The 26,453-nt window shown below is 40.4% G+C and overlaps 1 protein-coding gene across 6 annotated transcripts in view; it reads right to left on the reverse strand.

Moving 5' to 3' along the window:
• Positions 1-25,897, reverse strand: part of COL19A1 (collagen type XIX alpha 1 chain) — a 286,095-nt gene extending 260,198 nt beyond the window's left edge. For 5 of the 6 annotated variants that reach the window (XR_012125983.1, XM_073224021.1, XM_073224019.1 and 2 more), the window contains exons 1-5: positions 25,785-25,897; positions 17,849-17,942; positions 15,267-15,393; positions 4,980-5,054; positions 3,088-3,187 (exon numbers count right to left, since the gene is read on the reverse strand). Coding sequence is in view for 5 of the 6 variants with exons in the window: in XM_073224021.1 (XP_073080122.1) it covers positions 3,088-3,187; positions 4,980-5,054; positions 15,267-15,357 (266 nt within the window). In the remaining variant the exon portion in view is untranslated. The remainder of the gene's footprint in view (positions 1-3,087; positions 3,188-4,979; positions 5,055-15,266; positions 15,394-17,848; positions 17,943-25,784) is intronic. The other variant, XM_037012591.2, reaches the window with a different exon arrangement.
• Positions 25,898-26,453: the final 556 nt, after the last annotated feature.

Below are 26,453 nucleotides of genomic sequence, written 5' to 3' on the forward strand. Positions count from 1 at the left end.
AGGTTCTTTACCATCCTTGAATTCAATAAATCAGAAAATTCATTTCCCTGCTCATTTGAAATGGTTGATTTCCCCACTGGTCAGTCGAAATAAAGGAGTGTTGTCCTTTCATAATCAACAATGTGTGGAAAATCAGTATTTTTCAACTCTTTTAAAATATCCACTTATTAAGACATTTTTATTTAAAACATGTTTCTATATAAGCAACTAATGAAGGATAAGGATTATCTGTACCAGGAGAATAAGGTGTTCATTGCATAAACATGTTTTCTGTATATTTCCTCTCACAACTTCACCATTTTGCCCTGACAATTGCCAAATGACAATTTAAAGATAATCAGAGTATCTGGGATATAGTTCTCAATATGTATAGAAATAATGAATTATTTCTCTTCATAGCTGGGGATACTTGTAGATACAAGAAGCCAAGGAAATTTCCTCTAAGAAGATAATTCTAGAAAACTAAGTAGCATGCCACCCAAAATCTTTTAAAGCCTCCAAATACTTACCATCTGCTATCCCAAGGAATACTGAAGAAACGGACATGGATTTAGAGTAAGAGCACACATATAAGGCTCTGCAGATTCCCGTGCGTGCATGCCACCTGTAAGCACCCGCTCATGTTTATAGGAAGGGGCCCTGCAAGAACAGCCTTTGGGATTCCCACACTAAGCCAGGCACAGGGCACTGAGGGCACCTGATGGGTATTTGACCGACACACTCATTAAATCTTTCCCCTCATGCATCTCACCTGAAAGATGCCAGAACTATAAAAACACTCTCAGGCACAGAAATAAGCCTCATTTTCCACATAAAATAGCATCTGCCTTTTCCCATGCTGATTCTGCAAGGCAGCTTATTTACAGATATATAAATAGCTGCAACTTTAGTCCAGTCCCATTGAAAAATAAAAATGGCATCGTACAAGAGAAGGAGCCTAGCACACCTGGCTCAGTGGGTGAGATGCAGTGGAGGCGAGCCGACTGCTTGACCCTGGCCAGTCAGCTGAGCCAGATACCCCCCAGTCTCCTGCGGTGGGGGTACCAGGGTTCTGCTCCACAGAGCCAGAGAGTTCACTTACACTGACAGGCAAGGGATCGTGCAGTGATTTAGAGCCAAAGGTTGGAATCTAAATGTCTCATCACGCCTAATATTTTTATCAAAAATATTCAAAGAGGAATATCATTGCCTAAACGTGGCAGCCAAGGTTTCTAGTGTGACTACTTAAAATTAGCTAAATCTTAATCTTACATACAGGTCCGATACATTTTTTTAAAGTTTTTACTCCAATTCTTTAGCTACCTGGTCAGAATTACAAGGGTTTAAATTGTCAGGAAGAATACAGGAGAGGAAATGCATCTTAATTACTGGAACAGAATTTATTGCCTTTTTAAAATTCATTAATTAAAGTTACCGCCTAGTAGTCAAGAAACATCTGAAACAATATAGATTGATAAATACATATTGATACATATTTATATATATGTACTGTGGGGAAGTTGGGGCTCCTATGGCCAGGATCCTCACCGAACTTAAACCACTTCATGACGTAACTGGTCTGTTGCTAAGCCACCGCTTCCACACCTTCAGGCAATAAGCTGTTATTGTGCTATACAAAGAGCTCGGCCCAGGGCTCTGGGCGGAGGCAGAGACCCTAGTGTTCGACCTACTGCCCGGAGAACAAGCCGGGTAATAAACCCTTTCACTCCAAAGAAGGTTTTGCTGTCAATTTCTTTGGTCACATTGAATCCATAGCTAACTTGCCTGGGGCTGAAACCCATTGGCAAGACATGTACCTACTGACTTTTCTTTGCTGCATGTAAACACCCAAACGTGGAGCTGCTGTGCTGTGAGGGGTCAAAGTCTGCACGTGAAGCCACCTCCAAGCATCCCACAGGAGCACAGGTCTGCCTTACATCTGCTGAAGTGCCCTGACAGCAACCCATTATATCCCCCCAATATCAAATTGCTTTCTTCCTTAATGCTCTTATTTCTTAGTAATTAATGAGCAGTTTACTTTTAAGGAACCATATCATTAAACTAAAAGTATCTAGTGTATCACAAAATAGAAGGTTTAAAAGAAACTTTTCTCAAGGAAAAAGTAACCTCAGAACCTAGATTATACAGAGTACTCAAAGGTAGGCATCAAGATGATCAATGCTATTTCCCCTTAAGAAATCAAATGCTGAGAGTCTCAATAACTCTGTCTAGTGAGCTAAATATTAGACTACACACCAGGAAGTGAAAACACTCATACGTGTTTTCACACCAAAACATGTGTTGTTTTCTAAACCAAACAGAATCGCGATGTTTTTCCGTGACTGTATTCGTGAACTGGAATGGCCCTCTTGGGCTCAAAGAGTACGTATCATGACCATATATGCTGTATGATTCAGGCTTTCTCGATTACAATTTATCCATCCTCCCGTTACATGCAGCCAACTATATGGGGGAATTACTGCCCTGCACAGTTGCTGACCAATTAGGAGTATTTAAATTATAAGTGATTCTTTTTTTAATCCCAGGTTTATCAGTAGAAAAAGAATAGTAAAAATAACAAAGCAAAACTTGGGTAAACTAATTTTGAAATGAAATGAGTATCAAGACCAAAAAATAAAACTGCAATGATTTTTATTTACTAGGCACTCTACACAATATGTAAGAGGCATGCCTGACGGCTAAGTTCTTTATTTTAATTTATCGTGAAGCACAGTAAATATAGAACACAACGGTAGCAGTCTTTTGTCTCTAAGTTTACATTGCATCTTCTGTTTTAAAGTTCACATTTTAAAATCTGAATTTGGTTATGTCTCTTTTAAACATAAATACTATTTCTCTAAAATGAATTTAGTTGCTCTTCTTTAAAGATTATGCCTCTATTTAGTTTATGCCTTGAAAGACTATACGCCATAAAACAAGATCAGATTGCAAAGGTTATTAAAGACAACAAATACACACAGAGCCCATTTACCACAGCATTCAAGTGATGATGACACCACTGAGATTTTTTTAAATCTTAAATTATTTGGAGCCTCTTTAGAAAGTAGTTTACATAGTATTAAAAGGTAAAGAAAAATTGTTACTTACATAGTGTCTCTAATAAGAAGTGTGCTTCCCAATTTGAAACAGGGTTTATCACCTTCACAAAATGCACGTTTCAGAGAAAAGCTCTCTCCTAGGTCAAAGCCTGTAAAATGTGACAGATGATTTAATCCAGGAGCAGTTTTATTAAATTTAGCAAGATCACAAAGATATTGATTTTTAAATAGGATTTTTTTTATCCTTATCTACACATTGATTTATTTCAAATAAAATCCTGCTCTTTGGGATTGGCAAATTTCTTGATTTAATTTCTCTCCTTTTAGAAGACAGGTGGATGAACTATGTTTTGGAAGTTTCAAATATTAATTTTCTTTGACCTAGGAATTATCCTAAATAAATAATCAGAGTAGCTCACTGTAATAGCTGTGATGTCTAAAAACAGAAAATTGATTAAGTAAATAATATTGTAGCCATTCAATTGACATCTAAGCAGCCCTTTTAAAAAAAGTCATGCTTTAGCAGAGGATATGAACAGACAATTCTCCAAAGAAGAAATTCAGATGGCCAACAGGCACATGAAAAGATCCTCCACATCTCTAATTATCAGGGAAATGCAAATTAAAACCACAATGAGCTATCACCTCACACCAGTTAGGATGGCCAGCATTGAAAGGACTAAGAACAAATGCTGGTGAGGATGTGGAGAAAGGGGAACCCTCCTACACTGCTGGTGGGAATGTAAGCTAGTTCAACCATTGTGGAAAGCAGTATGGAGGTTCCTCAAAAAACTAAAAATAGAAATACCATTTGACCCAGGAATTCCACTCCTAGGAATTTACCCAAAGAATACAAGTTCTCAGATTCAAAAGGACATATGCACCCCTATGTTTATCGCAGCACTATTTACAATAGCCAAGATATGGAAGCAACCTAAGTGTCCATCAGTAGATGAATGGATACATATACACAATGAAATACTATTCAGCCATAAGAAACAAACAAATCCTACCATTTGCAACAGCATGGATGGAGCTAGAGGGTATAATGCTCAGTGAAATAAGCCAGGAGGATAAAGACAAGTACCAAATGATTTCTCTCATTTGTGGAGTACAACAATGAAGCAAAACTGAAGAAACAAAACAGCAGCAGACTCACAGACCCCAAGAAGGGACTAGCAGTTACCAAAGGGGAGGGGTCGGGGAGGGTGAGAGGGGAGGGAGGGAGAAGAGGATTGAGGGGTATTATGATTGGCACACATGGTGTGGGGAGGATCACGGAGAAGACAGTGTGGCACAGAGAAGGCAGATAGTGACTCTGTGGCATCTTACTACACTGATGGACAGTGACTGCAATGGGGAATTGGGGGGGAATCGACAATATGGGTGAATGTAGTAACCACAATGTTTTTTATGTGAAACCTTCATAAGAGTGTATACCAATGATACCTTAATAAAAAAAAAAGTCATGCTTTAGAAGAATATATGTTGATGTGGGGAAATGCTTGGGTTCAGATGCTCTATCTGTATTATGATTGTATGTGTGTGTGCATGAGACAGATTGAGAGGGAAAGCAGGTGAGGATGAAGGGAAGAAAGAGAAAGACAGGAACGTTATACCAAAATGGAATCATGACTATATTTGGGTAGGGAGATCTTTCTCATAAATTTTCTTTCTTTTTTCCAAATTTCTACTATGGCTACAACTTTAAAAATTTTAAATAACATTTTTCTCCAAGAGGTTGAGTTGCTGTTGCTCTTAGCTTAAACAACATTGAACTCTGCTCTCAGCATTTTTTTCTACATCATGCATCTTCTTTGCTCTTAATTTCTTATATTGATGTTATCATCTTAAATTACAATGTCAATCACATGCAATATATTGCATATTTAGTAGTGATTTTATACAAAATGCTTCTTTGCAATGGATTATGATGCTTACCTGAAACTTCAAGCTCATCTCTGTTGTCCTGTGTAAACTGATGTCCCTCTGTTCTCAGTATAGGACATTGTTTTTCTATTAAAAAAAATAGTATGGAACATTTGTACTCCATTTTCCACTGATTTTTTTCTCAAATAAATTTGAACCACATAACACAATCAGAAATTTAAGTTCAAAGGAAATAATAGACCATTTAAAAAAATTCCTGTAAAATAAGGATAAGAGTATTAACCCACTTCACAGTGTGTGGTGAGCATTACATGTAGTTATGTATGTTACATGCTTAGAACAGTGCCTGGTGCACATCGAATGCTTGTATTAGTATTATTGTCATTATTATCTAACATTTCAATGTTGCTGTATATTTGGCATTAGGAAGTTGACTAGTTTTAATGTCATTAAATTTTCATATATAAAGTTTATTTTAATATTCAAATAAGTGAATTACTACTATGAACCCAACTTTAATTCAGGATTGATGTCAGGTAATATTAAACTTTAGAGCAAAAGGGACTGCTATGGACTGAACATTCCCCCCAAATTTCATATATTGAGCTCTCTATCCTCACTGTGATGGTACTTTGAAATGGGGCCTTTGGGGAGGTAATTAGTTTAGGAGGAGGTCAAAGGGGTGGAGCCCTGTGATGGGATAGGTGTCCTTATAAGGGGACAGAGAGACAGGAACTGTTTCTCTCTCTCTGTCATGTAGGGACACCAGGAAGAGACCCCTCACCAGAAGTTGGCCATGCTGGAAACCTGATTCCAGACTTCTGAGCCCTCAGCACTGTGTGGAATAAATCTGTTGTTTAAGCCACTGAGCTGATGGTCTTCTTGTTAGAACAGCCTGAACTGATTGAAGGAGCAGCGCAGATTGGAGTTAGTACAGTAACACTCGAAAACAAAGATGCAAGGACCTCTGCCGTACCAAAATGGCCCACTATGAAAAAATGAGATAAAATCATTGGAAGGTGTGATTATGTGCTAAGGCACTGACTGGTATTCAAAAAAATAAAAGATAAATTCGCTCTTTACTCAGAGTGAATTTACATATTTCATACTACCCCAGCAGAGTAATACAGTACTGTACAGGCACACATTAACTGTTCATACCCAGGGCATGTGTCAATCTAATTCAGGTTAGAGTCTCGGAAAGTAATAGTTGATTCAGACAACAGTACAGCCACTTTTTGGAATATACCAAGGTAACTGCACAACTGGCCAGATCATGAACGGGGATCAATTCATGATCTTGGCACCATACAACCACAGCCTTAATTCTCCATGTCTAATACTCATGTGTGGGCTTAATGACCTACACGTTCTTAATACAGAGGGGAGATAAACTGCTTAAATACCAAACTGACCTCCTACCTGATGGAGAGTAGAAACTACCCATTCTCCAGTTCGTCTGCTCAGCTCCTCTGCCCTTGTTTAACAAACGTATCACAGACTTCCTGGGGTGGTGGCAGGGAATCATCTTAATATATTTAACAGAAGGCTAAATCAGGGGCTAAATAGTGCTATCATTTCTTCAGATCTAAAATCTGCCATACCCATAAGTAAAATTATAACATTGAATAATTTGAGAGATGACTTAGTTACTGGGAATTCCTATCGTACAGATCTTAACATGATGGCAAGGACTTAACAGTAGCGAAAGTGTATGCGTTGTGGACGTTACCAACTTTGAATGTGAATTCATAGGTGTTTTATAAAAGCCAAGCACCTCATCCAGATCTCTGCCCTGAACACTAGAGAACATCGTGGAGAGAAATTAAAGTCCTAAAATTACTATAGGGATAAACCATGGATTTAGGTTGGAAGACTCAATAATGTTAAGATGGAAACTCTCAATTTGATTTCTATAGATTCAGTGCCAAACCAGTGAAAATCCCAACAGGTTATGTGTGTGTAATGGACAAGCTGATTCTCAAATTTTACGGAATTTCAAAAACACTAGAATAGCTAAAGCAAAACTGAAAAAGAACAAGCTGAAAAACGTACACAATTAGATACCAGAAATTTTTGTAATGTGCTATTAGTACACATATCGGTAAACGGATCAGTGGAAAAGAGTCGAGTCCAAAAACAGACCCGTGCATACAAAGTCTCCTTATTTACCACAAACGGGCCACTGCAATTCAGTGGAAAAAGGATGGCCTTTTCGATGGTTCTGGATCAATTCGATTTGCACATGGAGAAATGCTGAACCTTGACCCTTATCTCACTCCATGCACAGAAATTAATTAGGGATGATCTTAACTGTGACGATCTAAATGGGCAAGATAAAACAGCAGAGGAATGCAGAAAACAAAATCTTCATGACCTCAGGGTAGCAAAGATTTCTTAAGGGGATACAGAAAGCACTAATTATAAGAGATTAATAAATTGGATTTCCTTAAAATTAACATTTTTTGTTCATCAAAGACAACATTAAAAGAATAAAAAGGCAAGCTACAGGCTAGGAGCCACACACTATTCCAGTACATAAATCCAATAAAGTGCCATATGCAGAATATATAAGGAACTATCACAAATCATTAAGACTGAAAACCCTATTTTGAAAATGCACAAAAAATCTTAAGCATTACACAAAAGCGAATATCCAGGTTGCCAACCCACATATGAAAAGGTACTCAACGTCATTAGTAGTTGGAGAAATGCAAAGTAAGACCACCATGGGGTAAAATAGCAAATGACTACACATTAAAGAACCCGTGGCGCCCGTGTTGAGGGTGTGCCACAAGAGCCCTCCTGTATTGCTTGTGGAAATCACTTTGGAAAACTGGCAGCATTTACTAAAGTTATACATACATGAACTCTATGACTTGAAAATTCAAAGATGCAAGAGAAATGAATACAAAGAAAATGGTGTGAATGACCCTTTTAAAAGAGAATATTTGCTGTAGCATTATTCGAAATACTCTAAAACAGGAAACAAATGTTTACTGACAGAATAAATGAATAAATTGTAGTATACACAGTGAAAAATTGGATGGCAGGAAAAAAAAGAATGAATGACTGATACATGCAACAACCTGGATAAATCTCAAAGATATAATATTAAGTAGGAATGCATTCCCAAAAGAATGCATACTGTCTAATCCCATTTATATAACATTCAAGGTTGTACAACGAATCTATGTTAGAGTACTGGTTACCTTTGTAGGGTATTAACTGGGAACAGATACAGAAGTCTTCTGGGGTTCTGGAAATATTCTGTATTTTGACGTGAGTGGTAGTTACACAGATGTATAAATGCATATGTAAAAATTCATTGCACTGTGCATTTAAGATTCACTGACCTCGGTGTCTCTAAAATACCTCCACATGAGAAAAATAGCATGTCTGTGAGAAAATAAACTAAAAACAATCTTGCAAAACAAAACGCAAAATTCAAACTTTTATAAAATGACTCTGAATGACTGTAATAAGTGAAATTAACTTTAAATTCTCCACCACATATGCAGGGCAACCACAACAGATGATTGGAAAACTCATTTAAGACAGTGGTAAGGTACTTCCTATTATAACATTTTGATAATGAGGGAAGGGTATGCTGGCCTATTGCCAAGTTGGATACAGACAGTATCTTATTTAAATCCTTCCAGAGACTCAATGAATATATGACCATGTATAATAAATCTGTCACTTTAAAAAGAAAGGAATTCAACACTTCCAAAAAATATTTATGAGTATTTCTCCACTAAAGTCTTTAGTTTATGAAAATAAAATATAGCTTCATATCTGTAGAATATGTGCTTTATTGTGAAAAGCTGAACATAACAAATGAAAACTAAATGTTCATTATTTGGGGGTAAGATTCAAGGCACAATAATCTGAATGCATCAGTCTTAGGGACCCACTGCATAAAAATGGCAAGGTGGTAGACGTGGCTGTCACAGGTTGGATGTGTACATTTAAGTATTGACTGTCAGGTTGACAGAAGAGATCACCACAGCAGTGTCATTTCAAAGGCTCTCCACCATGTTTCAAAAGTAATCACTAGAACTTCACAAAACAAGGTGCACTACGTAGGACCCTTAATCAAGTGGCCTCTGGAAATGCAAATGCAAATGTTTTTTAAAAATTCATACTAAGATGTTCGTGATGGTCAGACCCACTTTCCTCCTGACTTGGCTTGAAGGACCCAGGCAGTTTACGGGGTTGGAAGGATGCTGAGAGGGGGCAAAGGAAACAGAAAGGAAGGCAGCTAGGTCAGATTTAGGTGAATTATCTTGATTTTAACTAGATTACTTACAAAAAAGTATGTACTTTTTAAAGAAGGCTTTTACCCTTCTCTCCCTCTAAAAATTAGAATTTTGAGGACCTATGAACAAATTATTCAAAGGAAGTTGTGTGAATTTCCCCTGATCACATAGTGACTCAATGGGAAAGTTGAAATAAAACCCAAGTTTCCCCTAGTTCAACTCTCTTTTTCCTCTTTATTGAACATTGCTTTTCAAAACCATATTAGAAATAAAATACTAGAGTATCTAAGATACTCACCTCATATTTTAGCAGAAATCGATTTTGTTCCCTCTCAGTTTGAAACAAGTACTTAAAAAAATTCCTTGTTCCCTGGGCCTCCTTGTATATTGTTAAGCATTCTAGTCTTGATATTAGGTCAAATGTCTTTTGGAACATATTTTTTCTATCATTGTTCTGGTGGTTTTTCTATGCCCACTCATATAAAAGTCTCCAATATAATATTGACTTAACGTGTGTTGAATTCCTTCTTTCTCTTCTCAAATAGCTAAGAGCCCAGACCAATTAAAATCCATTCTTTTAATTTTTTTATTTTTTCAACTAATACCTAAAAGATGTGTGGAATGTTGCTAATGTTCAATCTGTACATGGACCAGTCACTCTCCAGGGCCACAGAGGCCTCTGGCCTTAGAACAAGCCAGGAGGTGAAGTCATACCAGAGGCTAAATTAGAGACAAAATGAAAACTAAATGTAAACATATTCTATTACAGTCTTTCACAATTTGTTGAGGTTCTTAGTATCACTTAAGCTATTTATAGGTTTACTGGCTGCAAAGAAAGAAAATACATAATTTGTCTAGTGGAGACATAATTTATATTTTAACTTTGTTAAAGTGTACATGTTTCTGCATATCTGTACTTAAATAATGCATTTACTGAATAATACAATATCACAGTAGTCAATTAACTGTGAATTAAGGCTTGCTGAGAGGTCTTTAGGGAAGGTATGTTAATGAAAGATACAAATTCAAAGCCTACCTGTTCATACTGTATCCAGGAATTGTTCTAGAGGACAAGGGTTGACCATCTCCTAAGAGGTCTCACAGGGCAGTACTTATCATGTTGGTGAATTTTCTAGAGTCCAACTCTAACCTTTGACCTTGCAAGCTTAGAAATCAGATTTTGACCGCACACAAAGCAGAAGTCCGTTTCTCAGTAGCGGATCCTCCCTTTCCTCCTCCTCACTCGATTCTATTCTCCTGGCCTCTCTTATCTTCCCCACATGCCAAACATCCCCCTGCCTCAGGCCCTTGGTATGTGCTGCTTTCCAAGTGCTCACATCCTCAGTTTCTCAGTGCCTTCATATCTCCGCTTCAATGTCCCCACATGAAGGCCACCTTCCCTGACCCCTCCATATATAATAAAATCACCTCTCCACCCTTCACATCATACAAGATTTCCAAATACAGCAAATAAAATTACAGAATGCTAATTCAGTCTGAGTGTCTGAGAAATAACAAAAATATTTTTAGTGTAAGTATGTCCCATGCAATATTTGGAACATACTTTAAAAAATTCATTTTTTTTCTGAACTTCCAATTTAACTGGATGTCCTATAGTTTATCTGGCAACCCTATTCACATGTTCATATGTCTGTGAGGCCAGATATGACGGTAACCTGGGCTAAAGTGGTGACAATGAAAATGGAAGAAAGGGGAAGGAACTGCAGTGCGAGAACCAACCGGGCATGATAATGGATTGAATGTAGGGAGGAGGGAGAGCTGGCTTGCTTAGCTGGGTATAAATTTAGTTTACTGAAACAAATCCCACTAGAGGAAGAAAAGGAGATCTGTCAAGGAGTAAATTAATCTGTGGACTTAGAAATGTTAAGTTTGAGGTGCCATTAAGGAATTCAAGTGGTGAAGTTATTAAACAGTCAGTTAGAAATACATGTATTGAACTCCAAAGAGAAAGAGGCTGTGAAGTACATTTGGGAGGGACTGAAAAACACAGGAATGGATAAGGTTACACAGGGCATGAATCTAGAACAGAAGAAGGGTGACTTCCTCCAGAGAAATTACATTTCTCTCTTGCCCATATTGCCTGCTTTATTTTTCTTACTTTATATCCTCAGTAGTACACATAATATATTCTGGAATTATTATTCCCTGTAACTTCACGATTAAAATCTGTCTAGTTTGGGAAATGCTCTGTTTATCACTCTTCTCCTTTAACAAGCATTAAGGAAAATGATTTCTTTACTTGCAGTGACAAAATTCATGACACAGCATTTGCCTCAAAATTAGAGTTCAGTACAAGAGTAGCAATTTGCCACAGATATAAAAATGGTTTGTTTTCTTTTCATAAATGGATCAAAATAAGAGTCTTCAGGTGTTCTGTGTTTTGTTTGTTTTTGAAGGTTAAAGCAGAGTTATTCCTGGACAGAGAGGATGAATGCCTTTTCATTCTATGATTACTAGTTGCCCGGAGGGCTCCCTGTACACTTCACATGTGACAATTCCTCTAATAAAAGATTACAAAGTATCCTAGGTTGGGAGAAACACATTGGTTAACAAAAATAGGTAAAGAACATTGGACCAGAATATAACAAAAATCTTCTGGAAAAGCAATGAAACAAGAAAAAAAAAAAAAAAGGAAACAGCTATTTTAATAGGAAGGTCACAAAAGGTCACAGAACCTTCACTTCCTATTTTGATTCAAAGCTTATTTTGGATTCATTGGCACCCAGAGCCATTCTTCCCAGGAGATTGCCTGGTTAGGAGGCATAATCTTTATTTAATAATGTGAAGTTTCCTCCACTTAAAAGTTTTAGGAGTGGCAATGTACCTATGTCAGTAGTAGGCTTCTTACAGGTACCATTTTGAAAATGAGGAATTCTTAAAAAAAATAATAAAATTCTCTATTTGGTAGCATATTTCTACCCTGCATTTAAGAGTACAGTATGGGTCAATTAGTAAAAGCCAAATTCCAGAATAATAATTTTTCCTTGTAATTAATAGAAAACAAGTTTAAAAGGGTGTATGTGTATAGTTTGTGACCTCTTTATAATCAATTCCATCGAGGCACTTAAACTGAAGTTTTACCATAGGTAAAAATAAATGGCATTCTATCATCTCTCAGAGTCTTTTTTTTTTTCTGCTCCTTTCCTTATCCTGGCTTTCTGTTTTTATTATTTTTGATGAAACTCAGTACTTGCACCTTATAACAGAAAAAGGGAAGTAGAAGAAAAAGAGAAATTTTTAATTTGATACATAAGTGTCTATCATAGAAGAAAGTTTTAAGGAATTGATTAAAGTGAGTTTTGATCTAAGCAAGGCATATTTTTTATTTAATTATTTTTTCCAGCCTCTTTTGACAACTGGACTGATACTGCCACATTCAAATTATTTATGTGCAGCATGAAAATATGCAAATGTACATTATCTCATAATCTCAATACAATAGCAAAATTGATGAAAGAATATAAAATAAAGCAATTCTTAATAGCTTCAAGATTTTCAAATTCAAGCTGTTAGTAAATCTCTCATGACTCTCGACTCATATTCTGTCTTAACTGGACAATATTCCAAGTACTGTAATCATTAAACATACCATAGAACTAAAGTCAAGTGATCAAAAGACTCAATTTATCCTTAGTATATTTAGGTTTAACAGTAGACTGCTGACAACTTCACAGACTCCAGAGTTGAAACCCTAGCCTGTCTTTCAGATTTGCTATATTTTATTTTTAGATGTAATCACTTCCCTCCGGTAAATGGTTAGTGACCACAGGCACAGGTCTGCACATGAGGAAACTAAAAAGGGAACCCTGTCCCGTGAATCAGATACGCAGGACACAAGAAGAGCCCCCTGTCAGGCCTGCCCAGCGTGTCATATTCTTCAATGATCCTTATGACAGTGCTGACATTTTCAATTAACGCAAATGAAACTTGAAGTTGGGTAATTTCCACAGCATGTGTAGTATGTTTGTTCCATGAGGCCCTTTGACCAAATAGCCTGATAAAGATCAACTCTTGATTTTTCTCTTTATTCATTTCCCTTTTTGTTACATGTTACGTGAATCTGGTTAGAGTTCAGATTAATTGTGAATTCACACTCTTAGGAAAATCTTTCAGAGAAATTAATTTGATAAAGTAAGTTGGACTGGAATGTATGCAGTTCAGTAGCCTCACGTGCAATATAACCTAATTAAAGATTTGAGATATCAAACCCACCAAAGCAGTACATTCAGGGGAATCCCAAGTCAGGGAAGTTTCAGTTATGCAAAATGACTGAGTTCTAGAGCTCTGCTGTACAGCATTGTGACTATATTTCACGGTGCAGTATTACACATAGAAATTTGTTAAAAGGGTAGCTCTCATCTTAAGTGTCCTTGCCACAATAAAAAAGTAAAAGAGTTACTGGAGGCAAAAAATAAAACAAAAGTCATCTAGTAGCGTAAGATGCAAGAAAAAGAAAAAAGCACTGTCAGTTAATTACCCCAAAAGTAAGTGTTCCCCTAAGTGGTTTCCTCAGATATACTGTATTAGATTCACTACCGGAGCTTCTTAAAGACATAAATTGCTGAGTCCTACCCCACCCAGCCTGTCCTGCATCATCTCCTGAGACTGAGACTCAGGATCAATGACCCACATGATTTTTCCTCACACAAAAATTAGAAAACCATTTATATAGATACTTCAACTCATTGTTATCGTCAAGAACATTTATTACATATCAGTAACTCATTATTTCAACTCATTATTATCATCAAGGACATTTATTACACACTAGCATGTGCCTACAACTATGTTCTACTCAACCTAAGATGTATTTCCTTTCCATCCTATAAAGTCCTATCTCCTCTAATTAAGTCTCAAACCACATTATCTACTATGTCTCTTAAAAGGAAGAGATGTAACTCCCCTTCCTATTCATTCTTTTTTGCCATAAGTCACTCCTGATTTATTTCTCACTGAAAAAAGAGAGTTTTTCTCAAAAAAATTATGACAGCCACAGGATGTCATTTACACAGAGGGACAATATTCAAAATCTCATGTGGATTATTTTAGGAAATACACTTAATAAATTAGTATAAAATATCATAAAGACTTATATAACACTCTGAGAGACTAAGATTTGTTATTTGTTATATGAAATTGTTTCTATTTTATGTGTGCTTCAACCTCACAATCTTCTACTCCAATGTGTGCATACCTATTTAGCAGAAGTTACTAGATATATTCAAAACAAAAAGCACAGTAAAACTCACAGTCTCAGAATATATTATCATATGTGACCATTATCAGAATATATCATATCTGATCCATTACAGGAAAGTTGAATTTCTCTTTGCTTAGCAAATGGCTTCAATGCATCTAGTTCAACTTAGATGTACATCTAGATCAGCAACTTACACATACTCAATATGCAAGAAAAGTCTTCCAAACAAGCCACATAACCACTTCTTAAAAATCAGATGTGGAAATAAATGTTTCAAATTGCCTTCAAGCTCTTTGAAAATATTTATGAGGTTGATAATTTAACAATTGCAAATAAATATTACCTGTTTAGTCCCAAAAGGGCTCTAACAACTATTAATCTTTTGCTTATCTCACCTGAGACTATAAAACTGATATATAATTAAATTATGTTTCCTTTTATATCTCCCATTCTGTTTTTCTCTTTCCCCTGTTTAAGATTAATATGTCCCTGATTAATACGCAATGTTAATGGGGTTCTGTACTTCTCATTTCAGTAACTTGAATAACTTAAAGAGGAAAGGAAGATGTATACATTCGGAAATGCAGCAACATTTTTATTTATAAACTTCAGCAAGAGAAAGGAAAGGGTATTTAGACTAATACAATGTAATATGCATGTGAGAAATGAGGTAACTTTAGAAATTCTCAATGTATGATGTGAAAGTCAAGTGGGGAAACGATGAATTTGTTTTGCACTAGTTGATTTAATCTATGACCTCTTCAACCTTAACAAGATTCATCTTAATAAGCTTTTGAAATAATTTAAAGACTATAAATAACACTTGGTGACTGGACAAAGAGGTGGCCCGGATACCTGGCTTGTCCCTGAATGTCACAGAAGCGGAAGCAGGAAGCAGCAGGATCGCCACCCAGAGCCAGAGTCCCCAGGACCCAGGGCGCCTCATTGTGCGTCGAAACCCTGGGAACAGGTGGCCACAGATCTGCAACAGAATAAAATATTTTAATTAAGCCTAATGTATACAGTTCCTTTTATCACTATCAACAGAAAATCCTCATCACCAAAGAAAACGCAATAGCTTTTTATATTACATATGTAATTATACCCATATGTCAATATCTACCTTAAGCATATGAAAGAACTCTGAAAATATTTTAGATTAGTTCCTAATTATCAATGTCCATACATCCTCTTATAACTTAAGTTTCTTCTCCTTCTAAATGTTTTTTTTAAAATCTCCACCACTTACAATGACATGTGTATATACATTTTTTTTAATCCTGGTAAATACACAAAATGTAAAATTTATCATCTTAACTATTTCTAAGTGTACATTTCAGTGGAATTAAGTACCGACACATTGCTGCATAATCATTACTGCCATCCATAACCTTTCATCTTGCCAAACTGAAACTGTGCACCTATCAAACAATAAATTCCCATTTGTCCCTCCCCCCAACCCCTGGTGTCTACCATTCTCCTTTCCATCTCTTTGAATTTGACTACTCTAGGTACTTCATATAAATAGAATCATATAGTATTTATCCTGTTGGGACTTTATTTCACTTTACCAGAATGCCCTCAAGATTCATCCATGTTGTAGTATGTGTCAGAATTTCCTTCCTTTTAAAGCTGAATACTATTCCACTTTAGGTATATAGTATATTCTATTTATTTGTTCATCCTGATATACCCTTGCATTGCTCCCACAGTCTGGCTATTGTGAATAATGCCACTATGAAGATGAATGTACAAATTTCTATGCAAACCCCTGCTTTCAAATCTTTGGGTACATACTAAGAAATGGAATTATCCTATGATAATTTCATTTTCAATATCCCAAAGGTCCACCAAACTTAGCAATTGCATTTTATATTCCAACCGATAGTGCACAATGGTTCCAATTTCTCCACATCTTAACCATCATTATTGTTTTCTGTTTGTTTTTTGTTTTAAAAGCGGCTACCCTAATGGGTGTGAGATGGTTTCTCACTGTAGTTTTTAATTTCCCTAAGCATTAGTGATGTTGAAGATTTTTTAATGTGTTTTTAGCCATTTGTATATCTTCTTTGGAGAAATGTCTATTTAACCCTTTGCCATTTTCCAATCTACTTGTTGGAGCTCTTTATGCATCCTGTATAGTAACCCCTTATCAGATCCATGATTTGCAAAAATTTTCTCATTCTGTGGGTCACCTTTTGACTATGCTGATTGTGTCCTTTGCTGCACAGAAGTTCTTTGTATCATCTAATTCACCTTTTTTCTTTTGTTGTCCATTCTTTTTGTATCATATGCAATTATTTATATTTTGAAAATATAACTATTATTCACAATTGTATTTTCTCTTCTGAATATTAGTTTTACATATTTTGGCTTAACTGATATCATTACATTCTCTATAAATTTCACTCTGCTGTTACTGGATTGAATTATCACTGCTACTGGAGTAATCACTGCACACATGAAAAGTAATCTTTCCTTCTATTTGAAGAGAAAAACAGACGTGTGCAATGCCTCCCCCAGCTGAGCCTGCCACTGGCATATTTAACATTAGAATGTTACCTCCCATAATTGTTTGTCTTTCTGAATGTGGACTACTCCCGTAGAACTGCTACAATAAGAGATTTAGTAAATAGGATCCCTGTAATAGAAAACTTAAACATTATTTAAATTAATTTTTTATAGTGAATTAACTACCATGGAAACAAATTGCAAGTAAAACTATGATGGTTCCCTCAGTGTATTTGACAATTGCAGTATCATTGGAATTGCTACTCTAGGAGTTCTAAATATGCAAATAATATCATTTATTTGCCATCATTCAAAGTTCACTCAAGAGTTAAATATAAAAGAATCCACCATATAAATTCCTAAATGCTGTCAATAGACATTTCAAGATTTTAGATATTTCTGGATGAATAGCTAGAAGCAGCAATTTCAGTTAAAACTGTATATGTGCTTCTAAACATCAAATAGCTGGTTTTATGCCTTATTTCTTTTGGACTTTCTCATCTAGATATAGTTCTAATCCTCACATGACTTTACAGACCTCTAGCTATTATTTCAAGTCAGTTGGTAACTGGTAAAGCAACTAATTCTATTTCAAATAAACGAACTCACAAATATTAATCTAACTTTCAGAGAGTTCCTTGGTTGTTTGCATTTTTAACCAGAGTGATTTTTATTAGTGGATAAATTAGCAGTATAGTATAGTGATTAAAACCACGGCTTCACATCTGGGTTCTGCTACTTACGAGCAAGTTTTATACTTTTGTGAGTTTTCATTTAAGTCACCTGATAACTGGGAATAATATTAGCAATAAATTATTTAATACATGCAAAGAGTAGAGGGCTGTGAACATAGTTCAAAGACTACATGCTATTATAAATGTTTGCTCTACATATTCATAAATAATAATTAGTAAAATTTTAGTTACATTTATCTCCTCAGCCTGAGGTTGATATTGATATTTGGGCAATGAAGAAGTGCTGAAGCATCCTAGATATTCAGGTTCAGTGAAGTTTTGGTCCCTGTGACAGCAACGAAGAACAAGAGAACTATATAACCATAAGTATATTAATTCAATCTTGAGTTAACCAACTATTTCCTTGAGCTACTTAGGGGATGACAACCATTAGCCTCAAGCTACTTTATCCAAAATGTTTGAAGAGGAAGATGCTCTGGTTAATTGACTAAACGTTCTGGTTACTGAAGAACCGCCGTCCCACGACTCCACTGAAATGTCTCTTGCCAAGTTCAACAAGAACTTGAGAAAAGGATACTTTTCTCGCCCCATCTAATCAACTCTTGGTGGTATTTCCAATAGCTGGCCACTCCCTCCTTCCTGAAATTCTCACTCTCACAGTCCTCCTTGCCCTCATTCTCTCTGCATTCCCTTCTCATTCGCCCTCTTAGATCATTGTTGCACCTGATTTCTTAATGTTGGGGTCTTCCTTGCCTATTTTTGTATCATGTCTCTTCCGGTGATCTCACTGTTCTTTCGGCTCTAAACAGTTACCTGTCAGGTGATGCCTGTAAAATTTATATCTGCAGTCCAGTCCTCTTGTCTGAATTTTAGACTGTGCATCCAGCTGCCTGCTCAATATTCCCTCTTCGATACGTCACAGACATCTGTAACTTCATGTGCCCAAATTAAACACTTGATTCTAACCACAACCTGCTCCTCTCATGGTCTTCCCACCGTAAATAATCAGCACCCACCAAAACGCTCAAACCAGAACCCGTGTCGCACCGATTCTTCCGTCTGCCTCATCATCATCTCCCACATTCAGACCACCAACAAGTCACATCAGGGTCGCCCCAAACACGTCTCAGATCCACCACTGCTCCCCATCCCGCTGCCCCTACCCTAGTTCAGGCTGCCCGGGTCTAGACTCCTCAACAGCTTCCCCACTGGTCTCCCCAGCCGTGAAGTGCTTCTGACCAGATTCATTCTCAGGGAGTATTAGAGAGCTTTTCATAAAATTAGAATCAATTCAAGCCCTTTCATAGTTTCCCATTGTACTTCATATGTAATCCACAAGCCTTTCTCTGGCCTGAAGTGCCCTTGCTCTGTTATTCTCTCACTCAGATTACCTTGTCTGTGTTCATACGTGTTTATTGCCCTCACTCAACTCTAAGCTCCCTGAGGGCAGGGACTGTCTTGTCTGTCACTGTATCCCAGGCACCTAGGATAGTACCTGGAAAATCAAGGTCTCAATAAATATTCTTTCAGTTACAGAAAAGCAAGAGACTGCTAATTTTCAAAGCTTAAGATACAGTAAAGTATCTTTAAATTTAGAAGCAGTAAAGATAAAAAATTTATCTTTGAATCTGTAGAGATAATTAAATCTTTTGTAATTCTTAAGGCTTTTCAAGGTATTATAATACTTCAACCACCATCATCATGAACATCCCCTCTCTTTACATATTTCTAAAATGTATTCACTACTTGAGATTTCTGTTTTTTGATTCTGACAAGTAGAGATGTACCACTCAGCTACCAACATTTGAAAAAACCTGACGAAAGGTCTCCAAATGAATGCGTGTATACATTAAAAAAAGAACACACACACCTTTTCCAGATCTTTAACCTCTGCTGCAGGCAGGTGCAGGGTCGGCCCCAACAAAACTGTCAAGGGGAAAACATCCCTTGCTGTCCTGCTGTCCCTCTCCTGCTGACCTTTCTCCCTGTCCCCGGATACCTGCTGCTGTCAGGCTGCTTCCTGCTGCTCCAGCCCCACCCAGCACCCTCCCCAGACTTCTCTCTGAGCTTCCCCACCCCCTCCTACCTCATCAGAACTTGCCGGTTTTCTGTCCTTTCCCCTCAGATCCCTGCTGGCTGACTGTCAAGATAGTTTTAGAAATGAATCCAAGCCCGCGTTATCACAGTTTAATGCATCGTTCTTCCCAGGGTAGATTTAAACATTAACGCAGACCTCCACTGCATTCCCAATAGGGTGGTCAGTGAAGACCCTCAGAATAAAACATGCGGCTGCTGAGGTTTCCTAAGGCCCTCAAATCACTTATTTCCAAACTTCTACAAAGATGGCTCATGGCACATCTTACGAAGAATATGGAGAATACTGGTCACACGTGTTCTCATTTTCTGAAGTAGAATTTCTTTTACTTATGGTATTATATTTTAATATTCTTAATAACAGCCCTAACATTAGTGTATGACAAGAGATCCATATATCATATGTCTACATATGAAGTTTTTTAAAAAGCTAATAAAACTGGTAAGAAATATGTGCTTTATCCTTCTATCTTGGCAAGTTTACCTTCATAAAGACCTGAAGGCCCAGGTCAAGTCTGGCCTGAACAGAACAGGCTGCAAGGGGTGAAGTGGGCCTGACCACCCTCCTCCCTCGTTTCTCCCCACTCCCGGCTTCATCCGCAGCATGCAGGCCTCACCACAGCAGGGGAACAGGCCGGCAAGTCTACCCTCTGGCCACAGCACCCGCCACCAGCCTCTCCTTGACATGCCCTGGGGCCTGGGTGAGCTACCACCCGAGGCTTGGTCTGCCCCTGGGAAAACAGACCTAAGGAAGAGGTCCTCCCCGTCCGGCAGTAGGATTAAGGGTCATGTGGTCAGGGAGCTTCAGAAGCCTGGGCTTTGGGCAGGCAGGTCCTGTTACCCAGGTGGACTCCCAGCCCTGAAAGCCGGAGCTTGTCCAGAGCAGGGCCAGGTGGCGTCCCCCTAAATTGTAGGGCCAACAACAGGGACTCTCTTGCCTGGGCCTAAGGGTGCTACAGGTACCAGGCCCACCGTCTACAGATAGAAGCCATTAAAGCTCACAGAGATCTCGGAGGCTGGGATTCAAGTTCAGGACTGCATGATACAAACCCTGTCGTGTTACACCATGAGGCTTACTATCAGGATGGGGGGCTCACCTTCCACATTCCTACATGCTTCCCATACACTTTTCAGCTACTCTCTATCAAGCTTCTAGCCAGACTCCAGACAGCTCCTTCCCAGTGCTACAGAGTCCCAGAGCCACAAGTGTGAGCATGCCCAGGACTGGCCACCTTGATGAGCTGCTGGAGCCCGAGTCCTCTAAAGTCACCCAGATAGCCTGGCCTGTGACCCACTTTGTATTGCATGGCAACAAAGAGCTGATGACCAGCAGAAGCCTGGCTCTAATCTCCCTCCAACCCATTATTCTCACCCTCCGTGGCCAACTGGAAGAGTCTGGAATACTGGTTGGGGTAAAGGCATGTTTTTAAAAAGTCACTATCCCTTAAACTTCCTTAATCCAGCTCTTGAAATCCTATAAGGCAATACCAAAACTAGAATATTTGAATTAGAATATGGGTTTAAAAAAATTCCTAATTAATCTAGATTTGTGTAAAGAGAGCACAGAAAAGGCAGAAAAAGAACATTAAAACAACTTTTAATCTCTCATTCCCTTGACACAATGAGGTTCCTGCTGTGTGCCATGGGGGACACAGTGACCATTAGGGACACAGCCGTGAGCCAGAGAGGGGGAGTCCCTGGTGTCAGTCTGGTCAGGGAGACTGAAAAATCAACAAACACGGACATTATCCTTGAGAGAGAAACTCTAGGAAGCAAAGGAAAGCAAAGCAGAGTGATGGAGTAGTGAGCCGGCGAGGTAGACGGTCAGGGGCTTCTCAGCAGAAGCTTCTGCGTAAACCGAACCAAACGTGCCTGTGGAACATGAACAATTTTACTGTTAAGCCTCCTAATGCCTCATAGTGCTCATTCTGCATCTCTGAAATTTGGTATTAGGCAAAGGGTAGAGCATAAGATCTGAGAAAAAATAGAAAGTAACATGGAAAAGGGAATTTTGCTTTACGTAGGCTGTTCATGAGCAGCACATTACAACTTTCAAAAAAGTAAGTTTTATTTGTTAAATGACTGAAAGAACCCAAGTTTTCAGAGCATTTGTCAGAAATAGAAATTCTGTGCAGTGACTGGGTAAAGGATTGATTTTTAAGTGAAGTACCCTCCAGTGCATCTGTCATAACTCCAACAAGAAAATCTGGCCATCCCGTTACTAAACGTCACACCTTGTAACTAAGAAAAAAAAAACAGGTGTTATACATCTGTTCTTTTACCAATCTTTAGAAAATCTCTCTCCAGTGAAACTTGAGTAGATTCTCCAAGCTATTGGAGAAAACTGGCTGAAGAGTCATGTCTATAGAGGCAAAAATCCAAGCCAGTAATAGGACAAAAATCCTCAAGAGCTTGGAACTAGACATAGTATTATTTCATTATTTTATCATTGCCTGTAGTAATGAACTGAAGCTACTGTGCAGAAATATTTTGCAGCTTAGCGAGGTTTCTGGACTTGTTGACCGTTAGTATTTTAATTATAGGCATTATCTTTAATTTAGGAACCCATGTTAAAATTCCAACATCTTCAATTTTCACCCTTACATCAAACCTCTATCAAAGTCTATCAAACTGATTTTTAAAAAGTTTCTCGAATCCATGCCAACTGCTTCATCCTCACAAAAACCGCCTCAGTCCATGCCCCCACCACTGCTGACCTGGAAGTGTACAGCAGACCCCAAACTAGTTGCCTCCCCTTGTTCCGCTTAATTCCATCTCCCCACGCTCAAAAATTCTATATCCTAAAACAAAGATCCAATCACTTTGTGTTTGCTTTATTAAAGTCTCCTGGTGGCTTTTCACTGCCCACTCTTAAGGGAGGCACTCAAGCCCTTTTACAATGGGGCCTCAGCTCATCTGACCAGTCTTACGGCCGACTAGCTCCTTTCAAACAGATGCCACTCCGTCACACTAGCCACAGTGCCCCAAAATGCACGTGCCATTTTGGCTGCTGGGCTGCCCCTCCCCTTCTCTCTCCATTTGGTGAACATTTGCTCTGCCTGCCACATGCAGTTCAAATGCCACATCCTCTATGAAATGTCTGAGACCCGTCAGAGGCAGAGTCCCTCATTCACTGTCCTGTGATCCACAGAGCTCAGCACCCAGCTCTGCCTCAGCACGGTCTGCAGTGCATTGTAATAACTTGTGTACCTTCTGCCTCCTTTCTACGTGGACCATCTCAGAGAGAAAAGACCGGATCTTACTGTTGGCATTTTGTTTCGACTTGGCATTTAGTAGGCACTTATTTGATCAATTTGTAGGATGAATGTAGTCTAAGGTAATACATTTGGACTAAAATTAAACAGATAGAAGGTTGAAACTGCCAAGTAATAAATACATCCAGATATGGATTTGACGTTTATAGAAAGATCTGGACGAAGTGAAGCATTATAGGGAAATATAGGAAAAACTAATAAAAGGCGGCTCAGTGAATTTCGGTACTTTAGTGAGAAAAAATTAACACTATTGAAGTTCTCTTCCTTCAGCAAAACCATATTCCCTGGTTCTTGGTGTTTGTACTTCTCGAAAAGCGACCAACTCAATCTCGCTTTCTCCAAGTCCTTTGTTATTTCTCCTGTCATTTCCAAACTAGTGTCTACCTTCTGGAGGGGCACCTGAGGTTCCCTCCGAGTGTGGTTAACTGATTCTCTTCACCCTCAACAACTTGTCTGATACTTTTTTTTGATACTATTCTCAATTTCAAGCATCATGTCAGGCTGACTTTGGCCCACAAAATAACACCCCAAAGAGCCCCTTGCATCCTAGCTTCTCTTTCCCAACATCTCCTTGGCAGGTGCTGTCTGCTCTCCTCATCTCAGGTTTCACCGCAGCTTGGATTCTGGGTCTCAACCAGGCACGTGACTGCCCACTCCCACCTCTAAGCCTTCACGCATGCCATTCCTTCTGGCTGGAATGCCCTCTCCTGCTCTCTCCTGCTAAGCCTGGTTGTTCTCTACCTCTTTAAGATATACGTCCTCAACGTGGCCTGCCTTGAATAATCCAACTCTAATTCCATCCATTCTATTTTTTCCCAGCACCCTTTCCAGCTCATATATTAGCATCTCTCCAGCCCTGCTAGCTTGTATTCCTGTGAATTTTTCATTCTTCCCTTGGATTTCTATTTAGGTGCCAGTTAGCCATATAACCACGGTCGCTACCTCCATATCTTCTGCCTCTGAAACCACCCACACTGTGTACCCACTATGCATTTCTGCCTGCTGGGAAAAAAAAAAGAACTAAAATTGCAGCATGAGAGATTAAACTGGAGGACCAGAAAGAAGATGGAAATTTTCCAATTCTGGAGAATGGAAATGGGCTTCCATCTGTTTGGGATGATTTCCTCAGACGACGATTCGGAGATCATGCCCCAACTGTGATAATAACCACATTTGGTTTTCTTTCACCTCTTTGCTCTTTCCCTGACCTTTTCCTGTCAGGTTCAGCCTCTCTCTCCTGCCCTGCTGCCAAACCTTCTCCCCCTTTCCCAGGCAGCCCCACTTAGATTCCTTACCAGTTCGAGAGATTAGGGTGGACAGAACTTGCATGGAAGCAGCTGTCAGTTATTCTGTCCATTCTCTGTCCCCTGGGGAGAGAATGCAGGGTTCCACCCGTGGGGATCACCCTCCTCTTTTCCACTCTGGAGACAGATTCCAACTCAAAGAACCCTGTCGGCCCTCCACGGGACGAGGCTTTTAGGCACTTTGGGCATCATCAGAACACCTGAGCAAGTCAGCGCCTCTTGGCAGGCACATGTGGAAGATGTTTAGTTAGGGTCCTGCAGCTTTCTAAGGAGATGTCGACAGGCCACACATGTGGGAAGTTTGAAAAAAGATCTCTTAACGAATGACAGTGGTGCTTGACTTGGGCAAAAGCTCTCTTTCTTTTCTCTCCCTTTTCCATCCTCTCCATGAACGGATGTAAACTCCTCCGGGGCGCCCGCCCACCCTCCCACCGAGGCTCTCTCGGCCTTGGCCCCAGGCTGGGGAGCGCCCCAGGCAGCCTCGGAACTGCGGGTGCAAAGAGGCCCCACGACGACCTCCGCGCGCTTCCTCCCTCCCTCCCTCCCCCGCGGGCTGCGGCCCGCGGCCACCCGCGGCCGCGCTTCCCGGACGGAGCCCGTGACACTCCGCGCACCTCCGCGGCCGTCCGGGGCCCTGGGCCCCCCGCCCCGCCGGCAGACCCCGCGGCGCGCTCGGGCCCGGTGCCTCCGCAGCCGGTCGGCCCGGCTCACCTGCCGCGGGGCCGCCTCGCCTCCGCGCCCGCCCCTCCGGCGCGCCGGCGGGCGGCGTGCCCGCTGCCGGCCCGGCAAACTTGGTCGGGCCCCCGCGGCGGCCGCCGGGCTGCGCGCCGCCCCTGCTCGTGGCCGCGGGGCCCGGGCCCGCTGCGCTCGCCGCCAGCGGGGTGGCGGGGTGGCGGGGAGCCGGGCGGCGGGGACGCGCCGGGGCGGGCGGCGCGGGGCGGGATCCCGGCGAAGGCCGCGCGTGGGAACCCGGGGCGGCGCGTCGGAACACCGCGCCCGGCCCGAGGGCGGGGGCCCGGGACCTCTGCCCCGCTCTCCTCGCTCCCGGGGGTAGCGCCTCCCGACACCGACCCAAACTGAAGACCTGACGGCGGGAGTGGAGGCTGTTGGTTTTTTTGTGCCTTTAACCCCGTGGATGTGCTCCTCCTGCGGTGGCCCGCGTCGGCCGTGCTCTTGGTCCCGCTTTACCAGCGCACGTAGCCCGAAACGCCCCTCGAACTAAAGTCCGCAGCCCGGAGCCTGCAGCCCGGGAGCCTGCGAGCGCGAAGCCCGACTGCGGCACGGGACCGCGGCCGCGTCCCTGAGCTGCGCCCGGGATGCGTGACTGCAGGTGCGCGCGATTTATCCGCCGAAGCCCACTCACACGTGTAGCAAAGCGTTTACATTTTCTTGAAAAGCAGATGCACGCCAATGACCAGCAGCACGAGCAGATGACACTGACGCGGCGCGGGCGCGCGAGCGCGAGGGGCCGCGGGTCCGGAGCCGCCAGCTTACCTCGCCGCGGGCGGGAGCCCCTCGGAGGCGCGGCGGAGTGCGGGCCGGGCTGCCGCCCCGCCTGGCCGCTGCAGCGCCCTGCGAGTGGGGACGGGGGACGCATCTCTGCCCTTATTAGTCTCTCCCAGTGTGACCCTCCCACTCGGCGAGGACGGAGGACTCCGCAGGACAGGACGCCGCCAACTCACGCACAGGTTTTTCTTAATTACAGCAATGTCGCCTTAGGGCTGGAAATAGTGCCTTTCAGGTTTATGTTTTATTAGCAGTTTCACAGAATGACGGTCGGATGGAGGTGCTTAGGGGTTCTCTGATTATGAAGTGTCAAAGTGTTGTGTGTGGCATACATTCACAGGTAGATGATTGGCTTTTTTAACAGTTGGGCTAAAAGGTATGATTTATGTTCCATTTTTTCACTTTTAGGGCAGCAGTTTATATCAAGTTAATCAAGAGAGCCTGCCCACCTGCTCATCATGCTCACGGGTACAGGTTTCTGTGGCACGGTTTGCCTCTGAGTCCACAGGAGTATTTTGTGATTTTGAATGCTTTTTCCATGGGTTGGTACAGCAAATCCTAGGTTTTGAACTCTTTGGGATCCCCTTGAACATGTGTGAATGTGGCATTTTCTGCAGATCTCTATTGTAGGTATATGTATATATACATATATATGTG

Source organism: Manis javanica, chromosome 16 (genome assembly GCF_040802235.1).
Source record: "Manis javanica isolate MJ-LG chromosome 16, MJ_LKY, whole genome shotgun sequence".
In the NCBI taxonomy this organism is placed as follows: Eukaryota; Metazoa; Chordata; class Mammalia; order Pholidota; family Manidae; genus Manis; species Manis javanica.